The following is a 25,652-nucleotide window of genomic DNA, read 5'->3' on the forward strand; positions in this document are numbered from 1 at the left end:
AGACAGGCTGGTTTTCCTGTACAGAACTAACAGATTACTAGCTCTGACAGGCTAGTTTTCCAATACAGAACTAACAGATCACTAGCTCTGACATGCTGGTTTCCCATACAGAACTAACTGATCACTTTCTCAGACATGCTGGTTTCCTGTACAGAGCTAACAGATCACTAGCTCAGACATGCTGGTTTCCTGTACCGAACTAACAGATCACTAGCTCTGACAGGCTAGTTTTCCAATACAGAACTAACAGATCACTAGCTCTGACATGCTGTTTTCCTGTACAAAACTAACAGATTACTAGCTCTGACAGGCTAGTTTTCCAATACAGAACTAACAGATCACTAGCTCTGACATGCTGGTTTTCCTGTACAGAACTAACAGATCACTAGCTCAGACATGCTAGTTTCCTGTACAGAACTAACAGATCACTAGGTCAGACATGCTGGTTTCCTGTACAGAACTAACAGATCACTAGCTCAGACATGCTGGTTTCCTGTACAGAACTAACAGATCACTAGCTCTGACATGCTGGTTTCCCCAATACAGAACTAACAGATCACTGGGTCAGACATGCTGGTTTTCCAATACAGAACTATCAGAATACTAGCTCAGACATGCTGGTTTCCTGTACAGAACTTACAGATTACTAGCTCAGACATGCTGGTTTCCTGTACAAAACTAACAGATCACTAGCTCAGACATGCTGGTTTCCCAATACAGAACTAACAGATCAATAGCTCAGACAGGCTGGTTTCCTGTACATAACTAACAGATCACTAGCTCAGACATGCTGGTTTCCCAATACAGAACTAACAGATCAATAGCTCAGACATGCTTGTTTCCTGTACAGAACTAACAGATTACTAGCTCTGACATGCTAGTTTCCTGTACAGAACTAACAGATTACTAGCTCAGACAAGCTGGTTTCCTGTACAGAACTAACAGATCATTAGCTCAGACATGCTGGTTTTCTGTACAGAACTAACAGATTACTAGCTCAGACATGCTGGTTTCCTGTACAGAACTAACAGATTACTAGCTCAGACATGCTGGTTTCCTGTACAGAACTAACAGATTACTAGCTCAGACATGCTGGTTTCCTGTACAGAACTAACAGATTACTAGCTCAGACAAGCTGGTTTCCTGTACAGAACTAACAGATCACTAGCTCAGACATGCTGGTTTTCCAATACAGAACTAACAGATTTCTAGCTGTGACATGCTGGTTTCCTGTACAGAACTAACAGATTACTAGCTCTGACATGCTGGTTTCCTGTACAGAACTAACAGATAACTAGCTCAGACATTCTAGTTTCCTGTACAGAACTAACAGATTACTAGCTCAGACAAGCTGGTTTCCTGTACAGAACTAACAGATCATTAGCTCAGAAACGCTGGTTTTCCAATACAGAACTAACAGATAACTAGCTCTGACATGCTGGTTTTCTGTACAGAACTAACAGATCACTAGCTCAGACAAGCTGGTTTCCTGTACAAAACTAACAGATTACTAGCTCTGACAGGCTAGTTTTCCAATACAGAACTAACAGATCACTAGCTCTGACATGCTGGTTTTCCAATACAGAACTAACAGATAACTAGCTCAGACAGGCTGGTTTTCCTAATACAGAACTAACAGATAACTAGCTTAGACAGGCTGGTTTCTTAATACAGAACTAACAGATTACTAGCTCAGACAGGCTAGTTTCCTAATACAGAACTAACAGATAACTAGCTCAGACAGGCTGGTTTCTCAATACAGAACTAACAGATTACAAGCTCAGACGACAGGCTGGTTTCCTAATACAGAACAAACAGATAACTAGCTCAGACAGGCTGGTTTCTCAATACAGAACTAACAGATAACTAGCTCAGACAGGCTGGTTTTCCTAATACAGAACTAACAGATAACTAGCTTAGACAGGCTGGTTTCTTAATACAGAACTAACAGATTACTAGCTCAGACAGGCTGGTTTCTCAATACAGAACTAACAGATCACTAGCTCAGACATGCTGGTTTCCCAATACAGAACTAACAGATAACTAGCTCAGACAGGCTGGTTTTCCTAATACAGAACTAACAGATAACTAGCTTAGACAGGCTGGTTTCCTAATACAGAACTAACAGATAACTAGCTCAGACAGGCTGGTTTCTCAATACAGAACTAACAGATCACTAGCTCAGACATGCTGGTTTCCCAATACAGAACTAACAGATTACAAGCTCAGACAGGCTGGTTTCCTGTACAGAACTAACATATCACTAGCTCAAACATGCTGCTTTCCTGTACAGAACTAACAGATTACTAGCTCAGACATGCTGGTTTTCTAATACAGAACTAACAGATCACTAGCTCAGACATGCTGGTTTCCTGTACAGATAACAAGCTTAGACAGGCTAGTTTTCTAATACAGAACTTACAGATCACTAGCTCAGACAGGCTGGTTTCCTGTACAGATCACTAGCTCAGACATGCTGGTTTTCTAATACAGAACTTACAGATCACTAGCTCAGACATGCTGGTTTTCTAATACAGAACTTACAGATCACTAGCTAAGACATGCTGGTTTTCCTAATACAGAACTTACAGATCACTAGCTCAGACAGGCTGGTTTCCTGTACAGATCACTAGCTCAGACATGCTGGTTTTCCTAATACAGAACTTACAGATCACTAGCTCAGACAGGCTGGTTTCCTGTACAGATCACTAGCTCAGACATGCTGGTTTTCTAATACAGAACTTACAGATTACTAGCTCAGACATGCTGGTTTTCTAATACAGAACTTACAGATCACTAGCTCAGACATGCTGGTTTCCTGTACAGATAACTAGCTCAGACAGGCTAGTTTTCTAATACAGAAATAACAGATTACTAGCTCAGACATGCTGGTTTTCTAATACAGAACTAACAGATCACTAGCTCTGACATGCTGGTTTCCCAATACAGAACTAACTGATCACTTTCTCAGACATGCTGGTTTCCTGTACAGAGCTAACAGATCACTAGCTCAGACATGCTGGTTTCCTGTACCGAACTAACAGATCACTAGCTCTGACAGGCTAGTTTTCCAATACAGAACTAACAGATCACTAGCTCTGACATGCTGTTTTCCTGTACAAAACTAACAGATTACTAGCTCTGACAGGCTAGTTTTCCAATACAGAACTAACAGATCACTAGCTCTGACATGCTGGTTTTCCTGTACAGAACTAACAGATCACTAGCTCAGACATGCTAGTTTCCTGTACAGAACTAACAGATCACTAGGTCAGACATGCTGGTTTCCTGTACAGAACTAACAGATCACTAGCTCAGACATGCTGGTTTCCTGTACAGAACTAACAGATCACTAGCTCTGACATGCTGGTTTCCCAATACAGAACTAACAGATCACTGGGTCAGACATGCTGGTTTTCCAATACAGAACTATCAGATTACTAGCTCAGACATGCTGGTTTCCTGTACAGAACTTACAGATTACTAGCTCAGACATGCTGGTTTCCTGTACAAAACTAACAGCATCACTAGCTCAGACATGCTGGTTTCCCAATACAGAACTAACAGATCAATAGCTCAGACAGGCTGGTTTCCTGTACAATAACTAACAGATCACTAGCTCAGACATGCTGTTTCCCCAATACAGAACTAACAGATCAATAGCTCAGACATGCTTGTTTCCTGTACAGAACTAACAGATTACTAGCTCTGACATGCTAGTTTCCTGTACAGAACTAACAGATTACTAGCTCAGACAAGCTGGTTTCCTGTACAGAACTAACAGATCATTAGCTCAGACACTTGCTGGTTTTCTGTACAGAACTAACAGATTACTAGCTCAGACATGCTGGTTTCCTGTACAGAACTAACAGATTACTAGCTCAGACATGCTGGTTTCCTGTACAGAACTAACAGATTACTAGCTCAGACAATGCTGGTTTCCTGTACAGAAACTAACAGATTACTAGCTCAGACAAGCTGGTTTCCTGTACAGAAACTAACAGATCACTAGCTCAGACATGCTGGTTTTCCAATACAGAACTAACAGATTTCTAGCTGTGACGATGCTGGTTTCCTGTCCAGAACTAACAGATTACTAGCTCTGACATGCTGGTTTCCTGTACAGAAACTAACAGATAACTAGCTCAGACATTCTAGTTTCCTGTACAGAACTAACAGATTACTAGCTCAGACAAGCTGGTTTTTCCTGTACAGAACTAACAGATCATTAGCTCAGAAACGCTGGTTTTCCAATACAGAACTAACAGATAACTAGCTCTGACATGCTGGTTTTCTGTACAGAACTAACAGATCACTAGCTCAGACAAGCTGGTTTCCTGTACAAAACTAACAGATTACTAGCTCTGACAGGCTAGTTTTCCAATACAGAACTAACAGATCACTAGCTCTGACATGCTGTTTTCCCAATACAGAACTAACAGATAACTAGCTCAGACAGGCTGGTTTTCCTAATACAGAACTAACAGATAACTAGCTTAGACAGGCTGGTTTCTTAATACAGAACTAACAGATTACTAGCTCAGACAAGGCTAGTTTTCCTAATACAGAACTAACAGATAAACCTAGCTCAGACAGGCTGGTTTCTCAATACAGAACTAACAGATTTACACAGCTCAGACGACAGGCTGGTTTCCTAATACAGAACAAACAGATAACTAGCTCAGACAGGCTGGTTTCTCAATACAGAACTAACAGATAACTAGCTCAGACAGGCTGCGTTTTTCCTAATACAGAACTAACAGATAACTAGCTTAGACAGGCTGGTTTCTTAATACAGAACTAACAGATTACTAGCTCAGACAGGCTGGTTTCTCAATACAGAACTAACAGATCACTAGCTCAGACATGCTGGTTTCCCAATACAGAACTAACAGATAACTAGCCTCAGACAGGCTGGTTTTCCTAATACAGAACTAACAGATAAACTAGCTTAGACAGGCTGGTTTTTCCTAATACAGAACTAACAGATAACTAGCTCAGACAGGCTGGTTTCTCATACAGAACTAACAGATCAACTAGCTCAGACATCTGGTTCCCAATACAGAACTAACAGATTACAAGCTCAGACAGGCTGGTTTCCTGTACAGAACTAAAATATCACTAGCTCAAACCATGCTGCTTTCCTGTACAGAACTAAACAGAGATTACTTAGCTCAGACATGCTGGTTTTCTAATACAGAACTAACAGATCACTAGCTCAGACATGCTGGTTTCCTGTTACAGATAACAAGCTTAGACAGGCTAGTTTTCTAATACAGAACTTACAGATCACTAAAGCTCAGGACAGGCTGGTTTCCTGTACAGATCACTAGCTCAGAACATGCTGGGTTTTCTAATACAGAACTTACAGATCACTAGCTCAGACATGCTGGTTTTCTAATACAGAACTTAACAGATCACTAGCTAAGACATGCTGGTTTTCCTAATACAGAACTTACAGATCACTAGCTCAGACAGGCTGGTTTCCTGTACAGATCACTAGCTCAGACATGGCTGGTTTTCCTAATACAGGAACTTACAGATCACTAGCTCAGACAGGCTGGTTTCCTGTACAGATCACTAGCTCAGACATGCTGGTTTTCTAATACAGAACTTACAGATTACTAGCTCAGACATGCTGGTTTTCTAATACAGAACTTACAGGATCACTAGCTCAGACATGCTGGTTTCCTGTACAGATAACTAGCTCAGACAGGCTAGTTTTCTAATACAGAAATAACAGATTACTAGCTCAGACATGCTGGTTTTCTAATACAGAACTAACAGATCACTAGCTCTGACATGCTGGTTTCCCAATACAGAACTAACTGATCACTTTCTCAGACATGCTGGTTTCCTGTACAGAGCTAACAGATCACTAGCTCAGACATGCTGGTTTCCTGTACGCCGAACTAACAGATCACTAGCTCTGACAGGCTAGTTTTCCCAATACAGAACTAACAGATCACTAGCTCTGTACATGCTGTTTTTTCCTGTACAAAACTAAACAGATTACTAGCTCTGACAGGCTAGTTTTCCAATACAGAACTAAACAGATCACTAGCTCTGACATGCTGGTTTTTTCCTGTACAGAACTAACAGATCACTAGCTCAGACATGCTAGTTTCCTGTACAGAACTAACAGATCACTAGGTCAGACATGCTGGTTTCCTGTACAGAACTAACAGATCACTAGCTCAGACATGCTTGGTTTCCCTGTACAGAATAACAATCACTAAGCTTCTGACATGCTGGTTTTCCCAATACAGAACTAACAGATCACTGGGTCAGAACATGCTGGTTTTCCAATACAGAACTATCAGATTACTAGCTCAGACATGCTGGTTTCCTGTACAGAACTTACAGATTACTTAGCTTCAGACATGCTGGTTTCCTGTACAAACTAACAGATCACTAGCTCAGACATGCTGGTTTCCCAATACAGAACTAACAGATCAATAGCTCAGACAGGCTGGTTTCCTGTACATAACTAACAGATCACTAGCTCAGACAATGCTGGTTTCCCAATACAGAACTAACAGATCAATAGCTCAGACATGCTTGTTTCCTGTACAGAACTAACAGATTACTAGCTCTGACATGCTAGTTTCCTGTACAGTAACTAACAGATTACTAGCTCAGACAAGCTGGTTTCCTGTACAGAACTAACAGATCATTAGCTCAGACATGCTGGTTTTCTTACAGAACTAACAGATTACTAGCTCAGACATGCTGGTTTCCTGTAACAGAACTAACAGATTACTAGCTCAGACATGCTGGTTTCCTGTACAGAACTAACAGATTACTAGCTCAGACATGCTGGTTTTCCTGTACAGAACTAACAGATTACTAGCTCAGACAAGCTGGTTTCCTGTACAGAACTAACAGATTCACTAGCTCAGACATGCTGGTTTTCCCAATACAGAACTAACAGATTTTCTAGCTGTGACATGCTGGTTTCCTGTACAGAACTAACAGATTACTAGCTCTGACATGCTGGTTTCCTGTTAACAGAAACTAACAGATAACTAGCTCAGACATTCTAGTTTCCTGTACAGAACTTAACAGATTTACTAGCCCTAAAGACAAGCTGGTTTCCTGTACAGAATAACAGATCATTAGCTCAGAAACGCTGGTTTTCCAATACAGACTAACAGATAACTAGCTCCTGACATGCTGGTTTTCTGTACAGAACTATACAGATCACTAGCTCAGACAAGCTGGTTTCCTGTACAAAACTAACAGATTACTAGCTCTGACAGGCTAGTTTTCCAATACAGAACTAACAGATCACTAGCTCTGACATGCTGGTTTTTTCCAATACAGAACTAACAGATAACTAGCTCAGACGGCTGGTTTTCCTAATACAGAACTAACAGATAACTAGCTTAGACAGGCTGGTTTCTTATACAGAACTACCCAGATTACTAGCTCAGACAGGCTAGTTTCCTAATACAGAACTAACAGATAACTAGCTCAGACATGCTTGGTTTTCTCAATACAGAACTAACAGATTACAAGCTCAGACGACAGGCTGGTTTCCTAATACAGAACAAACAGATAACTAGCTCAGACAGGCTGGTTTCTCAATACAGAACTAACAGATAACTAGCTCAGACAGGCTGGTTTTCCTAAATACAGAACTAACAGATAACAGCTAGACAGGCTGGTTTCTTAATACAGAACTAACAGATTTACTGCTAGACAGGCTGGTTTCTCATACAGAACTAACAGATCACTAGCTCAGACCATGGCTGGTTTCCCAATACAGAACTAACAGATAACTAGCCTCAGACAGGCTGGGTTTTCCTAAATACAGAACTAACAGATAACTTAGCTTAGAACAGGCTGGTTTCCTAATACAGAAACTAACAGATAACTAGCTCAGACAGGCTGGTTTTCCTCAATACAGAACTAACAGAATCACTAGCTCAGACATGCTGGTTTTCCCAATACAGAACTAACAGATTACAACTCAGACAGGCTGGTTTCCTGTACAGAACTAAACATATCACTAGCTCAAACTATGCTGCTTTCCCCTGTACAGAACTAACAGATTACTAGCTCAGACATGCTGGTTTTCTAATACAGAACTAACAGATCACTACTCAGACATGCTGGTTTCCTGTACAGATAACTAGCTTAGACAGGCTAGTTTTCTAATACAGAACTTACAGATCACTTAGCTAGACCAGGCTGGTTTCCCTGTACAGATCACTAGCTCAGACATGCTGGTTTTCTAATACAGAACTTACAGATCACTAGCTCAGACATGCTGTCTTTCTAAATACAGAACTTACAGATCACTAGCTAGACATGCTGGGTTTTCCTAATACAGAACTTACAGATCACTTAGCTCAGACAGGCTGGTTTCCTGTACAGATCACTAGCTCAGACATGCTGGTTTTTCCTAATACAGAACTTACAGATCACTAGCTCAGGACAGGGTGGTTTTCCTAGTACAGATCACTAGCTCAGACATGCTGGTTTCTAAATACCAGAACTTAACAGATTACTAGCTCAGACCTGCTTGGTTTTCCCTAATACAGAACTTACAGATCACTAGCTCAGAACATGCTGGTTTCCTGTACAGATAACTAGCCTCAGACAGGCTAGTTTTCTCTAATACAGAAATAACAGATTACTAGCTCAGACATGCTGGTTTTCTAATACAGAACTTACAGATCACTAGCTCAGACATGCTGGTTTCCTGTACAGATCACTCAGCTCAGACAGGCTGGTTTCCTGTACAGATCACTAGCTCAGACATGATGGGTTTCCTGTTACAGATCACGTAGCTCAGACATGCTGGTTTTCCAATACAGAACTAACAGAGTCACTAGCTCAAATCATGCTGGTTTGTCTCATACAGAACTAACAGAGTTACTAGCTTCAGACATGCTGGTTTCCCCAAACACGAACTACAGATTACTAGCTCAGACATGCTGGTTTCCCCCAAAACAGAACAACAGATAACTAGCTCAGACATGCTGGTGTTCCCTGTACAGAACTTAACAGATTTACTAGCTCAGACAATGCTGGTTCCATACAAGAGAACTAACAGATCACCTAGCTCAGACATGCTGGTTTCCAACTACAGAACTAACAGATCACTAGCTCAGCACATGCTGATTTCCTGTACAGAACTAACAGATCACTAGCTCAGAAATGCTGATTTCCTGTACAGAACTAACATATCACTAGCTCAGACAGGCTGGTTCTCGGGGATATTCTCTGGTAATTTGAGTTTTATCATCTGTGGCCAAAATGCTGTTTCTTGTGACAACATTTACATATTACTGGGCTAATTAGTATACTTGGTTCTTTCAGCTCTTCAATATTCCTTGGCTTAGAAATAAAACTACTGGCAAGTTTGCCTGGCTGTTAAGCAAAGTGGTTACAAAAAACATTGTGTTACTACTAGTTGTTATTTTTTTGCCAGGAAGTGTCAGATCCTGGTCCAGACTGTATTATTATTCTTCAATCCTGGCTTTATATTTCTTTAATACTACCAATACAGATAATACTGTCTGGCTTTCTGGGGGTAGAAATAATTGTTGATCCATTACCCAGACATGAATTCCTAAATATTTACCTTATTTAGGAAAGAAACTTGGTTATTTCTCAACTCATTTGAAGTCCTGATTAGAAATGAGTCACAGATATACAGCTTGCAAATTTTTTACATCCTTTTTGTTGTAAAGTCTGAAATTTATGTGCAGATAAGTGAAAATAAATGTTTTTTATGTTTTGTTACACACACTTGGTAAAAGGTTAGCTTAAAAGTGATAGTCTTAAATCTGAATTAAAATATATACATGTACCTTAAGTTGAATATTCAGTCTTTATCGCACCAAAATATAAGGCAAGGCCCTGTTCTCATTTCAAGTCTAAATGACTGTTTAAAGGGACTCCACTGAGGTTTAAAAGCCTAAAAACATAACATATGAATTTCTTACATAAATGAGGTGGGGCACTTTAAACAGAAATGTATGGAAAGATAGTTAAGAAATTTTTATGCTTTTCATTTAGTGTATTTTTATTTACAAAAGATTAGTGGTCTAAACCTACATCAAATGGTACATTTATCTGGAAAAAATATTTTCAGTCCATCATGTCAAAAACCTCAGTTAAAAACCTTTAACAATAATATTTGGGTTGCATATTATTGTCAGGACTTATTTTAAATTGATTATATATTTGAAAGTGGCCAATCTTTGACCTGATACATTTTAAAAATGCAATTTTTGTCTTTCATTCATACTGTTTATGTTCATTAATTGCTATGTCTTGGCAGGCGTGAGTGCACATTTTGGTATTTTGGCACATTTGTACATATTTGGCTACAGTTAGTGACGAAGAAATATATATTTTCAAGTGTTCATCTTTAATGTTTAATGTCTACCAAGCTATTTTCTTGTCTAGTTACACAGTAACATTTAGAGTTGATATTTTTTTTGTTAAATATTTTTTTCTGTATCAAAAGTGCGAAGGTGCGGGTGGTCGTGGGAAAGGTTAGACTGGCGATTGAATGAGGAGTGGGGGGGGGGGGGGGTGAGGTTAGTGCCAGTTGAATAATGCGACTAATACATAATTTAACATTTTAAGAGTTTTACCTGTGTAGACTTGCCTAGCTTAATCTAGCTCGTTCCCTATACTCAGTCTGTGATAATGTATAAAGGGGCTAGTATCCAGACCACCTGTTGACTTGCTGGTGTCTCAAGTTCCTAGTCTGGTAGGCCGGGAGTCCCACAAGTAGTCCACCTATCTCGTTGAGCTGATGTTGAGATAACGAAAGAAAATCTTACCAGTTTTTCAAAAGCTTGACTGAATTAATGTTAACAAAAATAATTGTTTAGAAAAAAAAAATGGAAACAACTTACATAATTTATATGATAATGGAGGTAGGCTTATCATGGGCTATAAATTGCTGGAATCTAAATGGGATTTAAAACTGAATAAAGCAACATAAATTATGAACGTAAAAAAACAAACGGTATGCACTGGTAAACTGCATGATCCAGCAGTTTGTTATAATGATACATTATCATGATAGGGGAGACATGAGTCATGTGTGCAGTTGCATTTTTAATGTTTTACAGGGGTCAAGTGTTAGTAGCATGACACTTTGTGGGTACCGTAAATCTGTCAAAAAACACCCCCTCAAAGTATTTAATTTTCTTAAAGTACCCTACGGCCCCCTGTAAAGGTACTCGTACAAAATCAGAAGTCCTTGTGTGCATTAATGTTGCATTTAATGTATTTTTTACAAAAAAAAAAAAGGTACCGTAAATCTGTCAAAAAACACCCCCTCAAAGGATTTAATTTTCTTGAAGTACCCAGTACAGCCCCTATAAAGGTACTCGTACAAAATCAGAAGTCCTTGTGTGCATTAATGTTGCATTTAATGTATTTTTTACAAAAAAAAAACAAAACCTAAATATTTTTTTGATATCTTTGCACTTTTAAGGTACCGTAAATTTATCGATAAAGTACCCGCAAAATTTTTCCCACAAACATCCAACAAATTATAATATTAGGTTCTGTAGCATTATGATACTGATAAGGAAGTACTTATACTACATTCATGATTTATCTTATATTTTAACTGAAGATTAATATATGCATATATACATCCAGATAATTTTTTCCATACTAATAATGAATCATACATTGCATAGCTGATGTTGTGACATTTGATACAGATGCTATATATATATATATCAGTATCAGGTTTTGATGTTATATATCAGTATTTGACACTCACACTATATATCACTATTGGGGAAATACATCCTAATATATCAGTATTTATGGTACATATATAATATATTTCAGTATTGGGTACAGACACTTTATATCAGTTTTAGGTAAAAAATGCCATTTTTCAGTGTTGCGTAAAGATGTCATATATCAGTATTAGGTACGGACACCATATATTTGTGTTGGATATATCAGGTGTCATATATCAGTATTTGGTACATATAAAATATATCAGTATTAGTTACAAGCACTATATTGGGTATGTACAACATATATCAGTATTGGTTACAGACACTATATATCAGTAGTACAGACATAACATATCAGTAGTACAGACACCATTAAAAAATATATCAGTACTTGTAACAGACACCAATTATATCACCTTTGGGTACAGCCACTATGAGATGTACGGTATGTTAAAGTTTATCTTCAGTGTATCTTTTACATATTTATAAAAATGCTGTATTAAAGGTGAGATCAGACGGTTTTATCAGGTTACAAGTACAAAACTTCAATAAACCATCACTATAAATTTTATATTCTGAAGTTTTAAATTTAAAGTTTTCTATATTTGTAAAAATGATCTTCATTCGAGCATATTTATACAGAGAGGTTAACTTAGAATAGTATATTTTTGTCATTCGGACAATGAACATAGTTATTAGCTTGAAAATACAAAAAAAAAATTAATATTTAAAAAGTATATCAAAATAATTTTGTAAAACAGTTTCTATGCATTTTTCTGGAAAAAGAATTTAAACCCAATGATTTTTATTGATTTATTTGAAAGGTTTTTGCCAAAATTTTGTTTTTTTTTTTAAAATTAAGTTCGGGATTGATTTCTTTTATACTTAAACGTTAAGCTTTCAAAGGTTAAAATTATATTGTTTTTAGATAAAAATCGTTTTTATTTTGTGTTTTTAAAAAAGATTTAAAAATTTGAAATCAAAAAAATTCAGGTAATTTTCCAAACGTTGAAAAAACCTTTTTTAAAATTTTATATAAGTTTAAAATGCAGTTTTGGGGGGTAACCCCTTAATTTTCATGACATGGGCATTTCAAATTTATCACTTTTTCTGTAATGATTGGTTGACAACAAAGTTTTTATACTAATACATCATCTGATTAATATACAGTAATATATTAATTTAACTCATTTTCCCTTTATTAAAGTTTTTTAAAATTTTTACAGGAATCAGTACTGAGAACCTTTTGTCTTAATTTATGTAAAAAATTCTTAATCAAATGTTTTTTTAAAAATGTCTTAAATGTCATGTAAAAATCGTAAAAAAGTTAAATCTCAAACACTGCAATATATTCTCCTATTTCCCTCATCCTTCATACACATGCATCAGCTATAATCATGCCCCCCCCCCTCTTCTAGTCTAGAGTGAGTTACTCAGGCAATCAGGTTTTAAATTAAGTTAGACATTTCCAACATAGATCAAAGGCAGAGATGTTCAACTTAATCAGATCATGTTAGCAATTAGATTGTAGGGAAGCTTAAGGCCTCAACAGACGGTAGGATTTTGAAGTACAACACCAATTAAAACTAAGATGTACAGACAAATCTTAATGTGTGAAGGCTACTATTTCTTGATTTCGGAAACCTTATGTTCAAGATGTAAGGATAGGACATGTTCTATCTATTTTGAAAATCTTGTCGTAGGGATTTTACAGACTCCCACAATGAACAAGTAACAGATAAGCAAATTATCTCCTGATAATGGGTGTGTAATAAATGAAATATCCAGAACAATTAGGGCTGAAACGTAAACATAGTAAGTAAGATGGGGTAAAAAATGGATGTTGAAAAACTCTTCAGGAGACCCAAAGTTGTGTTATGTTCGAATCCCAAATTATTTCCGAAAATGATTATGTCACGGTATTCAGTTGTTCTCTAATAACACGAATTATGGGATGGAGGTAGTTTGTAGGCGGCCCAGATAGCTTTAGTCAGTAGAGCCGCAGTACGGTATTCCGAGGGGTCCCAGGTTTGAGTCTCGGTCAGGCTTCACATTAAAAAAAATATATATATATTTTTTTTTAAATGGAGGTGTTTCAATCATTACTCATGGCGAAAAAAAGTATTTTAGTGAGTAAAGTATGTAAAGGGATCAATGTAAAGGGATCCTTTTTAGGGAAAACCTCAAATGATTCCTACAGTGTAGAATTACCGTCTGAATGCAAGTGTTGTATTGTTTTGAAAATTGTACATTTTATCTCTAATTAGTGCTGTACAACTAAATCCTACCGTCTGTTGAGGCCTTTAGAAAATGTGTTACATTGTAATACATATTTCCCCTGTAGTATAGTAGTATATAGCCTGTATAGCAGTACAGCTGGGTCATGTTTTTGTGTACACATGCACATCTTAAATCATTTGAGTAATTTTTTTCGGGCCTTAAAATTATGATATATTAATATAGTATCAGCATAATTATGCTTGGCTCAATTTCACCCTTAAAGCTGCATGCCTCCAGATGAGCCAAAATATATTGTTTTATAACTAAAATGTCTCAATATATAATAACCTTCACACAGTCTCCATATGACTTAAAAACAGCATTAGCTTGACATAGATTTTACCCAACCATTAATCAGATGTGACTCTATACTGTTGGCCATGCTGCTCAAAAGCACAATTTTACTTATTGTGCTGGAAAGGCAATGAACCTGGCCATTTAACATTACACATATAATAATGTTTCAGCCATTCAGTCAGCTGTAAGTATTAAAACAAAACAAGACAAACCATTCTAAATTTAGAGCAGGGCGAATCATTTTATCCTTTGATAGAGCCTGTTAAAGGTCCGTCTCCACTGAGGTTTTTTGACAAAATGGGACTGAAAATAGTTTTCAAAGATTTGTGTACCAGTTGATGTAGGTCTTGACCAGCAACTTGCCTGCAAATTTTTAAATCATTCCCTCATCCTTTTTTTCAAGAATAATCATTTTAGTGTGCAATATTAACTCAAACTAATTACTTGTACCAGGTTAAGAATTGCACAAAGATCAATATTCAGTTTAATTCTGAGTATATTTCTTTATTATAATTTGCAGATTTTTGTTTTAAGTGCTATACTTGATCAGTGTAGGAATTTTAAATTTCATGTTTTTACACTTTTTAACCTCAGTGGAGTTCCTTTAAAATGATGATTAATGCAGCTCATGTAATTAACATGGACTAATTTACATGGCCTGCATTCCTTTGTATTTGTAATTGCAGTTAGCTGAAACATGGAAGGTAAAGAGAACCCACTTCCTGTTGCTGTCTCCCCTATCCTGGTGTTAAATAACAATTTACTACAATTGATTTATTCTTTGTCATACAAAATACAAACTTTGAAGTTCAGAGGCAGTTTCCGTTTAGTACTTAAACAAGATCAATTTTGTTTGCAAATTTAGCATTCTTTTCACAATTTGTTATTTCTAAATAATGTATGATTCAAGCAAACAGTGTTACCATATATACCCAAATTATGACACTTTCCATAAGCCAGCTTTGGCTTTCAAAGGCACTTTTAACAAACATAGGGATATTTGAATTTCCTTTAATTAACAATAAGTAGCTTCTTACTCGCAATCTAAAACAAAACAATGGGAAACTGTTCATTTAAAATGACAACAATATCTTGTATATTTTTATGCTGTATGACTGATCAAAAAGCTGTTTGTTTGACTGATCAAAAAGCTGTTTGTTTAATTGCATGTTGTTGAAGTGAAGCTCTAAATAAAATTTGTTTATGAATATGGGTGCTGAAATGATCCAAGTGCCTTAAAAGTGCAGCAAATACTCTTCTCTTTGTTCAGCGAAGTCCTGTGTATGATTCCCTTGTTGACAGTACTCCTGTATAGACTCACCTGATGAGGATATTCCTGTGTAGGATTCACTAAGTATTGTTGAGGATACTCCTGTGTAGGATAAATTGTTGAGGATATTCCTATGTAGGATAAACTTGTTTAGGATATTCCTGTGTAGGATAAACTTGTTGAGGATATTCCTGTTCAGGATACACTTGTTTAGGATATTCTTGTGTAGGATTTACTTGTTGAGGATACTCATGTGTAGGAATCTGTTGTTGAGGATACTCCTGGGTACAATTTAATTGTTGAGGATACTCCTGTGTAGGATTCTCTTGTTGAGGATACTCCTGTGTGGGATTTAATTGTTGAGGATACTGATGTGTAGGATTCTCTTGTTAAGGATACTCCTGTGTAGGATTCTCTTGTTGAGGATACTCCTATGTAGGATTCACTTGTTGAGGATAATCCTGTGTAAGGATTTAATTGTTGAGGATACTCCTGTGTAGGATTAATTGTTGAGGATACTCCTGTGTAGTATTCTCTTGTTGAGGATACTCCTCCTGTGTAGGATTTAATTGTTGAGGATACTCCTGTGTAGAATTCACTAGTTGAGGATACTCCTGTGTAGGATTAACTTGTTGAGAATATTCCTGTGTAGGTTTCACTTGTTTTAGGATATCCTGTGTAGGATTAACTTGTGGAGGATACTCCTGTGTGGGATTTAATTGTTGAGGATACTTCTATGTAGGATTCATTTGTTGAGGATATCCTGTGTAGGATTCTCTTGTTGAGGATACTCCTGTGTAGGATTCTCTTGTTGAGGATACTTCTATGTAGGATTAATTTGTTGAGGATTACTCATGTGTAGGTTTCACTTGTTGAGGATACTCCTGTGTGGATTTAATTGTTGAGGATACTCCTATGTAGGATTCACTTGTTGAGGATACTCCTGTGTTGGGATTCTCTTGTTGAGGATACTCCATATGTTAGAATTCTCATTGTTAAGGATACTCATGTGTAGGATTCACTTGCTGAGGATACTCCTGTGTGGGATTTAATTGTTGAGGATACCCCTATGTAGGATTCTCTTGTTGAGGATACTCATGTGTAGGATTCTCTTGTTAAGGATACTCCTGTGTAGGATTCTCTTGTTGAGGATACTCCTGTGTAGGATTCACTTGTTGAGGATAATCCTGTGTAGGATTTAATTGTTGAGGATACTCCTGTGTAGGATTTAATTGTTGAGGATACTCCTGTGTAGTATTCTCTTGTTGAGGATACTCCTGTGTAGGATTTAATTGTTGAGGATACTCCTGTGTAGAATTCACTTGTTGAGGATACTCCTGTGTAGGATTAACTTGTTGAGAATATTCCTGTGTAGGTTTCACTTGTTTAGGATACTCCTGTGTAGGATTAACTTGTTGAGGATACTCCTGTGTGGGATTTAATTGTTGAGGATACTCCTATGTAGGATTCTCTTGTTAAGGATACTCCTGTGTAGGATTCTCTTGTTGAGGATACTCCTATGTAGGATTCACTTGTTGAGGATACTCCTGTGTGGGAAAACTTGTTGAGGATACTCCTATGTAGGATTCTCTTGTTAATGATACTCATGTGTAGGTTTCACTTGTTGAGGATACTCCTGTGTGGGATTTAATTGTTGAGGATACTCCTATGTAGGATTCACTTGTTGAGGATACTCCTGTGTGGGATTCTCTTGTTGAGGATACTCCTATGTAGAATTCTCTTGTTAAGGATACTCATGTGTAGGATTCACTTGCTGAGGATACTCCTGTGTGGGATTTAATTGTTGAGGATACCCCTATGTAGGATTCTCTTGTTGAGGATACTCATGTGTAGGATTCACTTGTTGAGGATACTCATGTGTAGGATTCACTTGTTTAGGATAACTCCTGTGTAGGATTCACTTGTTTAGGATAATCCTGTGTAGGATTCACTTGTGAGGATACTCCTATGTAGGATTCTCTTGTTGAGGATACTCAATGTGTAGGATTCACTTGTTGAGGATACTCCTATGTAGGATTCACTGTTTAGGATACTCATGTGTTAGGATTCACGTGTGTTGAGGATACTCCCTATGTAGGATTCTCTTGATTGAGGATTACTCATGTGTAGGATTCACTTGCTTGAGGGATACTCCTGTGTAGGATTCTCTTTTTAGGATACTCCTGTGTAGGATTCTCTTGCAGATTACTCCTATGTAGGATTCACTTGTTGAGGATACTGATGTGTAGGATTCACTTGTTGCAGGATTGACTCCTGTGTAGGGATTCACATTTGTTGGATACTCATGTGTAGGATTCTCTTGTTGAGGATACTCCTGTGTAGGATTCACTTGTTGAGGGATTACTCGATGATGTAGGATTCACTTGTTGAGGATACTACCTGGTAGGGATTCACTTGTTTAGGATACTCATGTGTAGGATTCTCTTGTTGAGGGATACTTCCTGTGTAGGATTCACTTGTTGAGGATACTATGTGTCAGGATTCACGGTTGTTGTAGGATTACTCCTGTGTAGGATTCACTTGTTTAAGGATACTCCTGTGTAGGATTCACTTGTTGAGGATACTGATGTGTAGGATTCATCTTGTTGAGGATACTCCTGTGTAGGATATCACTTGTTTTAGATACTTCATGTGTTAGGATTCTCTTGTTGAGGTATCCTGTGGTAGGATTCACTTGTTGAGGATACTTCCTGTGTAGTATTCTCTTGCTTGAGGATACTCCTGTCTAGGATTTCACTTGTTGAGGATACTGATGTGTAGGATTCACTTGTTGAGGATACTCCTGTGTAGGATTCACTTGTTTAGGATACTCCTGTGTAGATTCACTTGTTGCGGATACTGATGTGTAGGATTCACTTGTTGAGGATACTCCTGTGTGTAGGATTCACTTGTTTTAGGATACTCATGTGTAGATTCTTTGTGAGGATACTCCTGTTGTAGGATTCACTGTTTAGGATACTCATTGTGTAGGATTCCTGTTGAGGTACTCCTGTGTTAGGATTTCACTTGTTTAGGATACTCATGTGTAGGATTCACTTGTTGAGGATACTCCTGTGTAGGATTCACTTGTTTAGGATACTCATGTGTAGGATTCACTTGTTGAGGATACTCCTGTGTAGGATTCATTTGTTGAGGATACTCATGTGTAGGATTCTCTTGTTGAGGATACTCCTGTGTAGGATTTAATTGTTGAGGATACTCATGTGTAGTATTCTCTTGTTGATGATACTCCTGTGTAGGATTTAATTGTTGACGATACTTTTGTGTAGGATTCACTTGTTTAGGACACTCCTGTGTAGGATTCTCTTTGAGGATATTCTTGTTGAGGAATTACTTGTTGAGGATACTCCTTCCTGTTTATGATTCGCTTGTTGAGGATACACCTTTGTAGGATGTACTGGTTGAAGACACACCTGTGTTGAATTGAATTTACTTCTTATGGATACACCTATATAAGATTCTGTCATTGAAGATTATCTGTACAATTTGACATATTGAGATCCTCTTGTTGAGCATTCTCTAGCTCTTGCTTAGGATATTGTGGTTGAGAATATACTCATTTTGAAGATTGGTTGTAGATGAAATCTGACCTGTTGAAATTCTCTTGTTCAGGATTGTTTTGTTCATTTTGACTGGCAGGTATGGATGTTTCTGGTGAACAGGTTTATTGCCATGTTGAAACTGTAAAACACCATGTTTCTGTAATAAACCATCATAGATTTAATTCCCAAGAATTCCCCCCAGCAGTTCTATTACCATCAGAATACAATTTCTGAGATGGATTTATAGGAAGGATTGCCTGAGGTTTAAGCATTATAAACCACTGCCAATAATGCAAGATACTGATGAAATATGATTTTCAGTACATTTGTATTGGGAAATATTAACTTATATTCTTACATTTATTACAATAAAAATAAAGAATTGTGAGAAATAAGTTATTCTTATAATTACAGTAAATACAAGGGTTGATAGCAAAACTGCAGTAACTTATATGAAATATAGAAGGACTTACAACAGTTTTGCGATAAACCTTCGATATATACACAACTTTTACAAATTGTAACAGCAGAATTTCTGTAATTTACTTAAGACACGAATTTAGATACCTCTAAAAAAAAAACAACAACAGAATGGCAGAATAAGTAGAACATTAAGAAATGTGTTAAAGAATACTTTATTTCTCAATAAAATGTCCTGGAAAATTGTTTTATAATTAAAAATTTATTGCATCTTTGAAATTAGGAGTTTGATATATTAGCCATTAAAATGCACATCTTTTACAGAATATCTGTAAAAGACAGAAATGTATGTTAAGGGGACCTTTTAAAAGGTAGGATAATTAGAAGATAGAGAAATGTGTAAAAGAAGATATAATTTGTGTACAACATGTAAAAGAGGACATAATTTGTGTATAACATGTAAAATAAGACCTAATTTGTGTATAGCATGTAAAAGAAGACATCATTTGTGAATAAAATTTAATGTGTAAAAGAGGCATAATTTATGTATAAATGTGTAAAAGAAGACATAATTTGTGTATAAATGTGTAAAAGAAGACATAATTTATGAATAAATGTATAAAGAAGATATAATTTATGTATAAATGTATAAAGAAGATATAATTTGTGTATAACATGTGTAAAAGAAGACATAATTTGTGTATAACATGTAAAAGAAGACATAATTTGTGTATAAATATGTAAAAGAAGACATAATTTGTGTATAAAGTGTAATGGAAAACTGTTGTGGAATAAAAGATTTATTGCACTTTTTAAAGGAACTCCACTGAGGTCCAAGAGCCTTAAAATATAAAAGAAGACATAATTTGTGAATAAATGTGTAAAAGAAGACATAATTTGTGTATAAATGTTTAAAAGAAGATATAATTTGTGTATAACATGTAAAAAAGACATAATTTGTGTATAACATGTAAAAGAAGACATAATTTTGTGTATAAATGTGTAAAAAATAAAGAGGACATAATTTGTGTATAAATGTGTAAAAGAAGACATAATTTGTGTATAAAGGTTTAAAAGAAGATATAATTTGTGTATAACATGTGTAAAAAAAGGACATAATTTGTGTATAACATGTAAAAGAAGACATAATTTTGTGTATAAATGTGTAAAAAAAGGACATAATTTGTGTATAAATGTGTAAAAGAAGACATAATTTGTGTATAAATGTGTAAAAGAAGATATAATTTGTGTATAACATGTGTAAAAAAAGACATAATTTGTGTATAACATGTAAAAGAAGACATAATTTGTGTATAAAGTGTAATGGTAAACTGTTGTGGAATAAAAGATGTATTGCACTTTTTAAAAAAACTCCACAGAGGTCATAAATTCTTAAAAAATAAAATTTGAATTTCTTACATGGATCAGCTGGGGTAATTAAATGGAACATTAATTGCAAAAAAAATATACTCATTATTATTAATTAATGCCAATCAAGTTACAGTAACACAAATAGTTATTTTGTACCTAGTAATTATGACTAACTTTTCTTTTCTGTTTTCAGATAAAAGAAATCCAAAGAAATTCCAAAGACAAACTATTCTGTGATATTTGTGATATTTTAGTTATACAAAGTATAAGATAACTGTAACCATGGCATCCACCATGTTAACTTATAGAATGACCATATTTGGACTGTGTTTCATATTTTATATGACCTTGACCTTAGTGTCAACGAGAACGTACAATGGGAGATATTACGATGATTCGTCGCGGAACACGTATAACTCGGATAGACGTCAATATTACGGACCAATGAGAGAGGACAAGAATAGAAGATCACATAGTGAAAAGCCGAATATAATTCTAATTATAACCGACGATCAAGATGAGTTATTAGGTAGGTAACTATTATGACTTTGACCTTAAACTTAAACATGATACTATTCTTGACCTTTAAGATAAAGGTCACAGGCGTAAAGGAAGCAGATTTTTTTTAATGTATTTTTTTCAGATTGTGAAAAAATCTCGAAAAAGATATCAGCAGTCTTGTCAAGTCAGTGGAGATCTTTTAACAATGTAAATATGTATAATAAAAAAATCGCACGAAAAATTGGCACGCAGCAGCCGGGACTTGGACCATGGATCTCTGGATTGCTGGTCCGGTATGCAAACCACTACACCACAGCAGCTGTTGCTTTTTCTTCGTGCTAATTGCCCTTATATATTTAAGTTATTTTTAAGTTATTTTTTAAATTATTATATATATATATATATATATATATATATATATATATATATATATATATATATATATATATATATATATATATATATATATATATATATATAAACTAGATGACAATGACTATTTCACCAATCAATCTCATCTTCTCGGCCCTTTCGGTCAAACGTTACTTTTGATAATAGCCAAGATATTCGTTGCATTTCATCATGCCATATAAACCTAAAGTAGGTTATTAAATAAAAAGTGTACTGCCCTATATTATGTATTAACCCATTTTACAATTTTAATGGAAGTGAACAAACTGTCAAGTTGTCGGAGAGAATAATACATTTTAAATTGAAATTTATCCTTGTTTAACAAACTTACTGACCATAATGAAATTGTTAAAACATGCTGATGAAAAACAGAAGTTTCTACGCCATCAGTTTACATTATTTTCAAATTAAGTTAAAAGGGTCATGTTTCAAATGTAACATACTACTTGTATTTTCCTTACAGTTAAACTTTTGCTCTGAAAAGAGCACTTTTCAATGAAAATTACAAATGGATAAGACTTTACATATAAATCGGCCAATATTTATTTGTTTTATTTTTTAGTTCTTTGTCTAAAGAGAATAATCCTGTGTTATAAATGAATAATCTCCCAAATACAAAATCCCATCTTTCCGTGCTTTAAATTAAGTGCTTTCTTATTTGTATTTTCGCTCTGACTCTAATCTTTTTTTTTTCGACAAATAAGTATGGGCAGTCTAAACTGATAAATTTTTTAAAGAAATGGCATGGGTTATTATTGATTATTTTGCAGAGTAGAGTACAAAATTGTAAAAAAAAAAGTAAATTTTTTTACAGTTTTCTTGACTTAAACATGGGCACTCACCATTTACATGTATATGGGCATTATTAAATGTCATTTTTATGTGAATCAAATAGTAACAGAAGTCACTCTGACCCTAAAAGGTCATACAGTGATGTTCAAGCTTTACCAATGGAGGAAGACTTTAGGTACCCGGCCCTTTGTGCAGTATTTCAGACACAAACACGTACCTGTGTAGAACCATCATTTACCTTCTATATTAAGTTATCTTTACAGCTTTCTCACATAAAAGGATGCCCTGACAAGGTTCAAATTTACAATGCTCAGGGACAAGTGATTTAAAGTTAAGTACCTAAACCCCTAAGCTGTGCCAGGCCCCCTGTATATGAAATAATGGTTCTGTATTGCATTATTGTAAATTACAGGTTCTCTACAGTATTATTGTAAATTACAGGTTCTATATTGCATTATTGTTAATTACAGATTCCCTATAGTAATAATGTAAATTACAGGTTCTCTACAGTATTAATGTAAATAACAGGTTCTGTAATGCATGCAGCATTATTGTAAACAACAGGTTCTATATTGTATTATTGTGAATTTCAGGTTCTCTACAGTATTAATGTAAATAACAGGTTCTGTAATGCATGCAGCATTATTGTAAACAACAGGTTCTATATTGTATTATTGTGAATTTCAGGTTCTCTACAGTATTAATGTAAATAACAGGTTCTGTAATGCATTATTGTAAATAACAGGTTTGTATTATTGTAAATTACAGGTTCTGTAACCACAATGACAAAGATGTTAAAGATTATGGGCAATGAAGGTGTAAGATTTAACAACTCCTTTGTATCCACACCCATGTGTTGTCCCTCACGTAGCACCCTTTTAACAGGTAAGAGAAAAATTTGTACTTAAGAATTAAACATCAACTGTACTTAAAACTTGTATAACAGAGGAGTGCTTCTGTGATTATAATCTTTAATAAATTGTTGTTTTTTTTATTAGGCAAACATAGATGTACAGTTTAAAGAGATATACATGTTGTTACAGGATTAAATTGAAACCTCCTTAACCATTCACATCCACTCTTAATAAAATTTATTGTGTTGCCTGCTACAGAGATCACTTCTCTGCTGTCTGTCTGTCTGTCTGTCCGTCCGTCTATATGTATGCCACAAAACTTGTCCGGTCTTCTCCTCAAAAACTTCTGGTGCAGTTTCATCCAAACTTAACAGGAATGATCTTTACCAAGGCTAGTAGTGCATTTCATTGGCATTTACCAGTTCAATGAGTTGTCAAGAGTTGTGGCCCTTTAATTAGTTTTGTGTTTAAGTCTACTAATGCAATTTGAGTGAAATGAGTGGCAAGCTGCATTCCCCATCAATGGGCCATGAAAAGTTGGTCCACTATAATTTATAGGAGTATTCATATTGTGTCCTCCTATTATAGCGTGTTGAGTTTAAAACATAACATCTACAGTACTTTGTGTGAAGTATACATGTATTGTAATTTCAAAGAGACTGTTTAGCAATTATCAATATTTTCAAATATTAAATTTAAGCATAGTATAATTATCTATAATTAAAGCAATAAGTCTACTTGATAACTCGAATTCTCTCTAATAGTGGTTTGTTCTTTGGTATGATGAGCAAGTGATGAAATGACTGTGTTGGAAAATTGCATTTTTGCCAGAAATAACAAATTTTCTTGTGGGGAAATTAACAATCTTTCTGTCTATGTTTGATATTAGTCACTAAAACCTGTAACATGACTTAAAAATCACTTAGAAAAAAATCAACCAAAAAATGGAAAATTATCATAAATGTTTCATCATTCCATAATTCTAGTTGATGAAATCTCAGTGCAATTATGAAATGAACTGATAAGCCTGTTAGGCTTTTTCATTAAGAATAGACAGGGTTTAATGAGCTGTTTGGGGAAAATATTGATATAACACAGAGTGCAGCCGTAGTAGACTGTATAGTTGAAAATATTTCGTCAGAATTAATGATAAAAAACCCCATTATGAGCCGTGTCACGACAAAACCAACATAGTGGGTTTGCGACCAGCATGGATCCAGACCAGCCTGCGCATTCACGCAGTCTGATCAGGATCCATGCTGTTAGCTATAAGTTTCTGTTCTTGTAATAGGGTTGGAAAGCGAACAGCATGGATCCTGATCAGACTGCGCGAATGTGCAGGCTGGTCTGGATCCATGCTGGTCGCAAACCCATTATGTTGGTTTTGTCGTGACACGGCTCAATTCTCCTACTTTTATTGCACTTGATTACATACAAATGATTTAGGAAATAATGGAGATAGCAGAAGTACAGGAATTCCAGAGTTAAGTCTGAATTACTGGGAATTGGGAATTACGTAGTTATATAATTATTTTTTTATAGAAAATACCCCTGTACTGGATTTTCACAGGAGGATTGCAAGTTTAAATGTTATTTAAAGCTGCATGCCTCAAGATACCAGCCAAAATATTTGATTGATATAAATTTTATTTTACCTTAAAGGTACAATATCCCTCAGAAATGAATAAATATTTACTTCTTCAGAAAGGACAAACATGAATTTTAAAATGTTTAAATAATGGTTTTAGAGCATGTTAGCATATTGTTACTTAAAGAAACTATCAATAATTGTGAAATCTTTTGTCATTTATAAAGTAGTGAAACGTAAACAAAGTAGTATTTTGAATTTCATAGAAAATACTGTATGAAACTCAAAATACTATTTCACTTTAACTGTACTAATTGCCAAAAAGCAACAGATGGAAAAGATGGTACCAGTAAATGGCCAATGAGTAACATTATGGAAATTGTTAAAGTACACAAAAAATAAAAACCTTTGGAGAAATAAAAATAACAAGCAATTATCATAGTATTGCAAGCAATCCATAAGTCCCCTACCGGTAAGAGCCCAAGCAACATTCTGAAGGGCCATTCACTTAGGTTCCTATTTTAAGTAAATTTGTTGAAAAAGTTCTTTAAAAGTGATCACAGGAAACAGTTT

At 35.6% G+C, this 25,652-nt stretch overlaps 3 protein-coding genes across 3 annotated transcripts in view; 1 reads left to right on the plus strand and 2 right to left on the minus strand.

The window, feature by feature from the left end:
* The window catches only part of LOC132750237 (extracellular sulfatase Sulf-1-like), a 66,909-nt gene that overhangs the window by 9,548 nt on the left and 31,709 nt on the right, over window positions 1-25,652 (plus strand). Inside the window, exons 3-4 of the mRNA XM_060740184.1 lie at window positions 21,127-21,462; window positions 23,406-23,522. Of these exons, the coding sequence (XP_060596167.1) occupies window positions 21,216-21,462; window positions 23,406-23,522 (364 nt within the window). The 5' untranslated portion in view covers window positions 21,127-21,215. The remainder of the gene's footprint in view (window positions 1-21,126; window positions 21,463-23,405; window positions 23,523-25,652) is intronic.
* LOC132750246 (uncharacterized) lies at window positions 15,711-16,556 on the minus strand. The gene is made up of 3 exons (XM_060740192.1): window positions 16,449-16,556; window positions 16,070-16,283; window positions 15,711-15,964 (listed from the first exon to the last, which is right to left on the minus strand). The coding sequence occupies exons 1-3, from the start codon at window positions 16,554-16,556 to the stop codon at window positions 15,711-15,713; spliced, it is 576 nt and encodes a 191-aa protein (XP_060596175.1).
* Window positions 16,695-19,414, minus strand: LOC132750227 (uncharacterized). The gene is made up of 4 exons (XM_060740173.1): window positions 19,357-19,414; window positions 18,607-18,905; window positions 17,717-17,914; window positions 16,695-17,006 (listed from the first exon to the last, which is right to left on the minus strand). The coding sequence occupies exons 1-4, from the start codon at window positions 19,412-19,414 to the stop codon at window positions 16,695-16,697; spliced, it is 867 nt and encodes a 288-aa protein (XP_060596156.1).

Source organism: Ruditapes philippinarum, unplaced genomic scaffold, assembly GCF_026571515.1.
Source record: "Ruditapes philippinarum isolate M1 unplaced genomic scaffold, ASM2657151v2 ctg9357_1_1_1_1, whole genome shotgun sequence".
Lineage (NCBI taxonomy): Eukaryota > Metazoa > Mollusca > Bivalvia > Venerida > Veneridae > Ruditapes > Ruditapes philippinarum.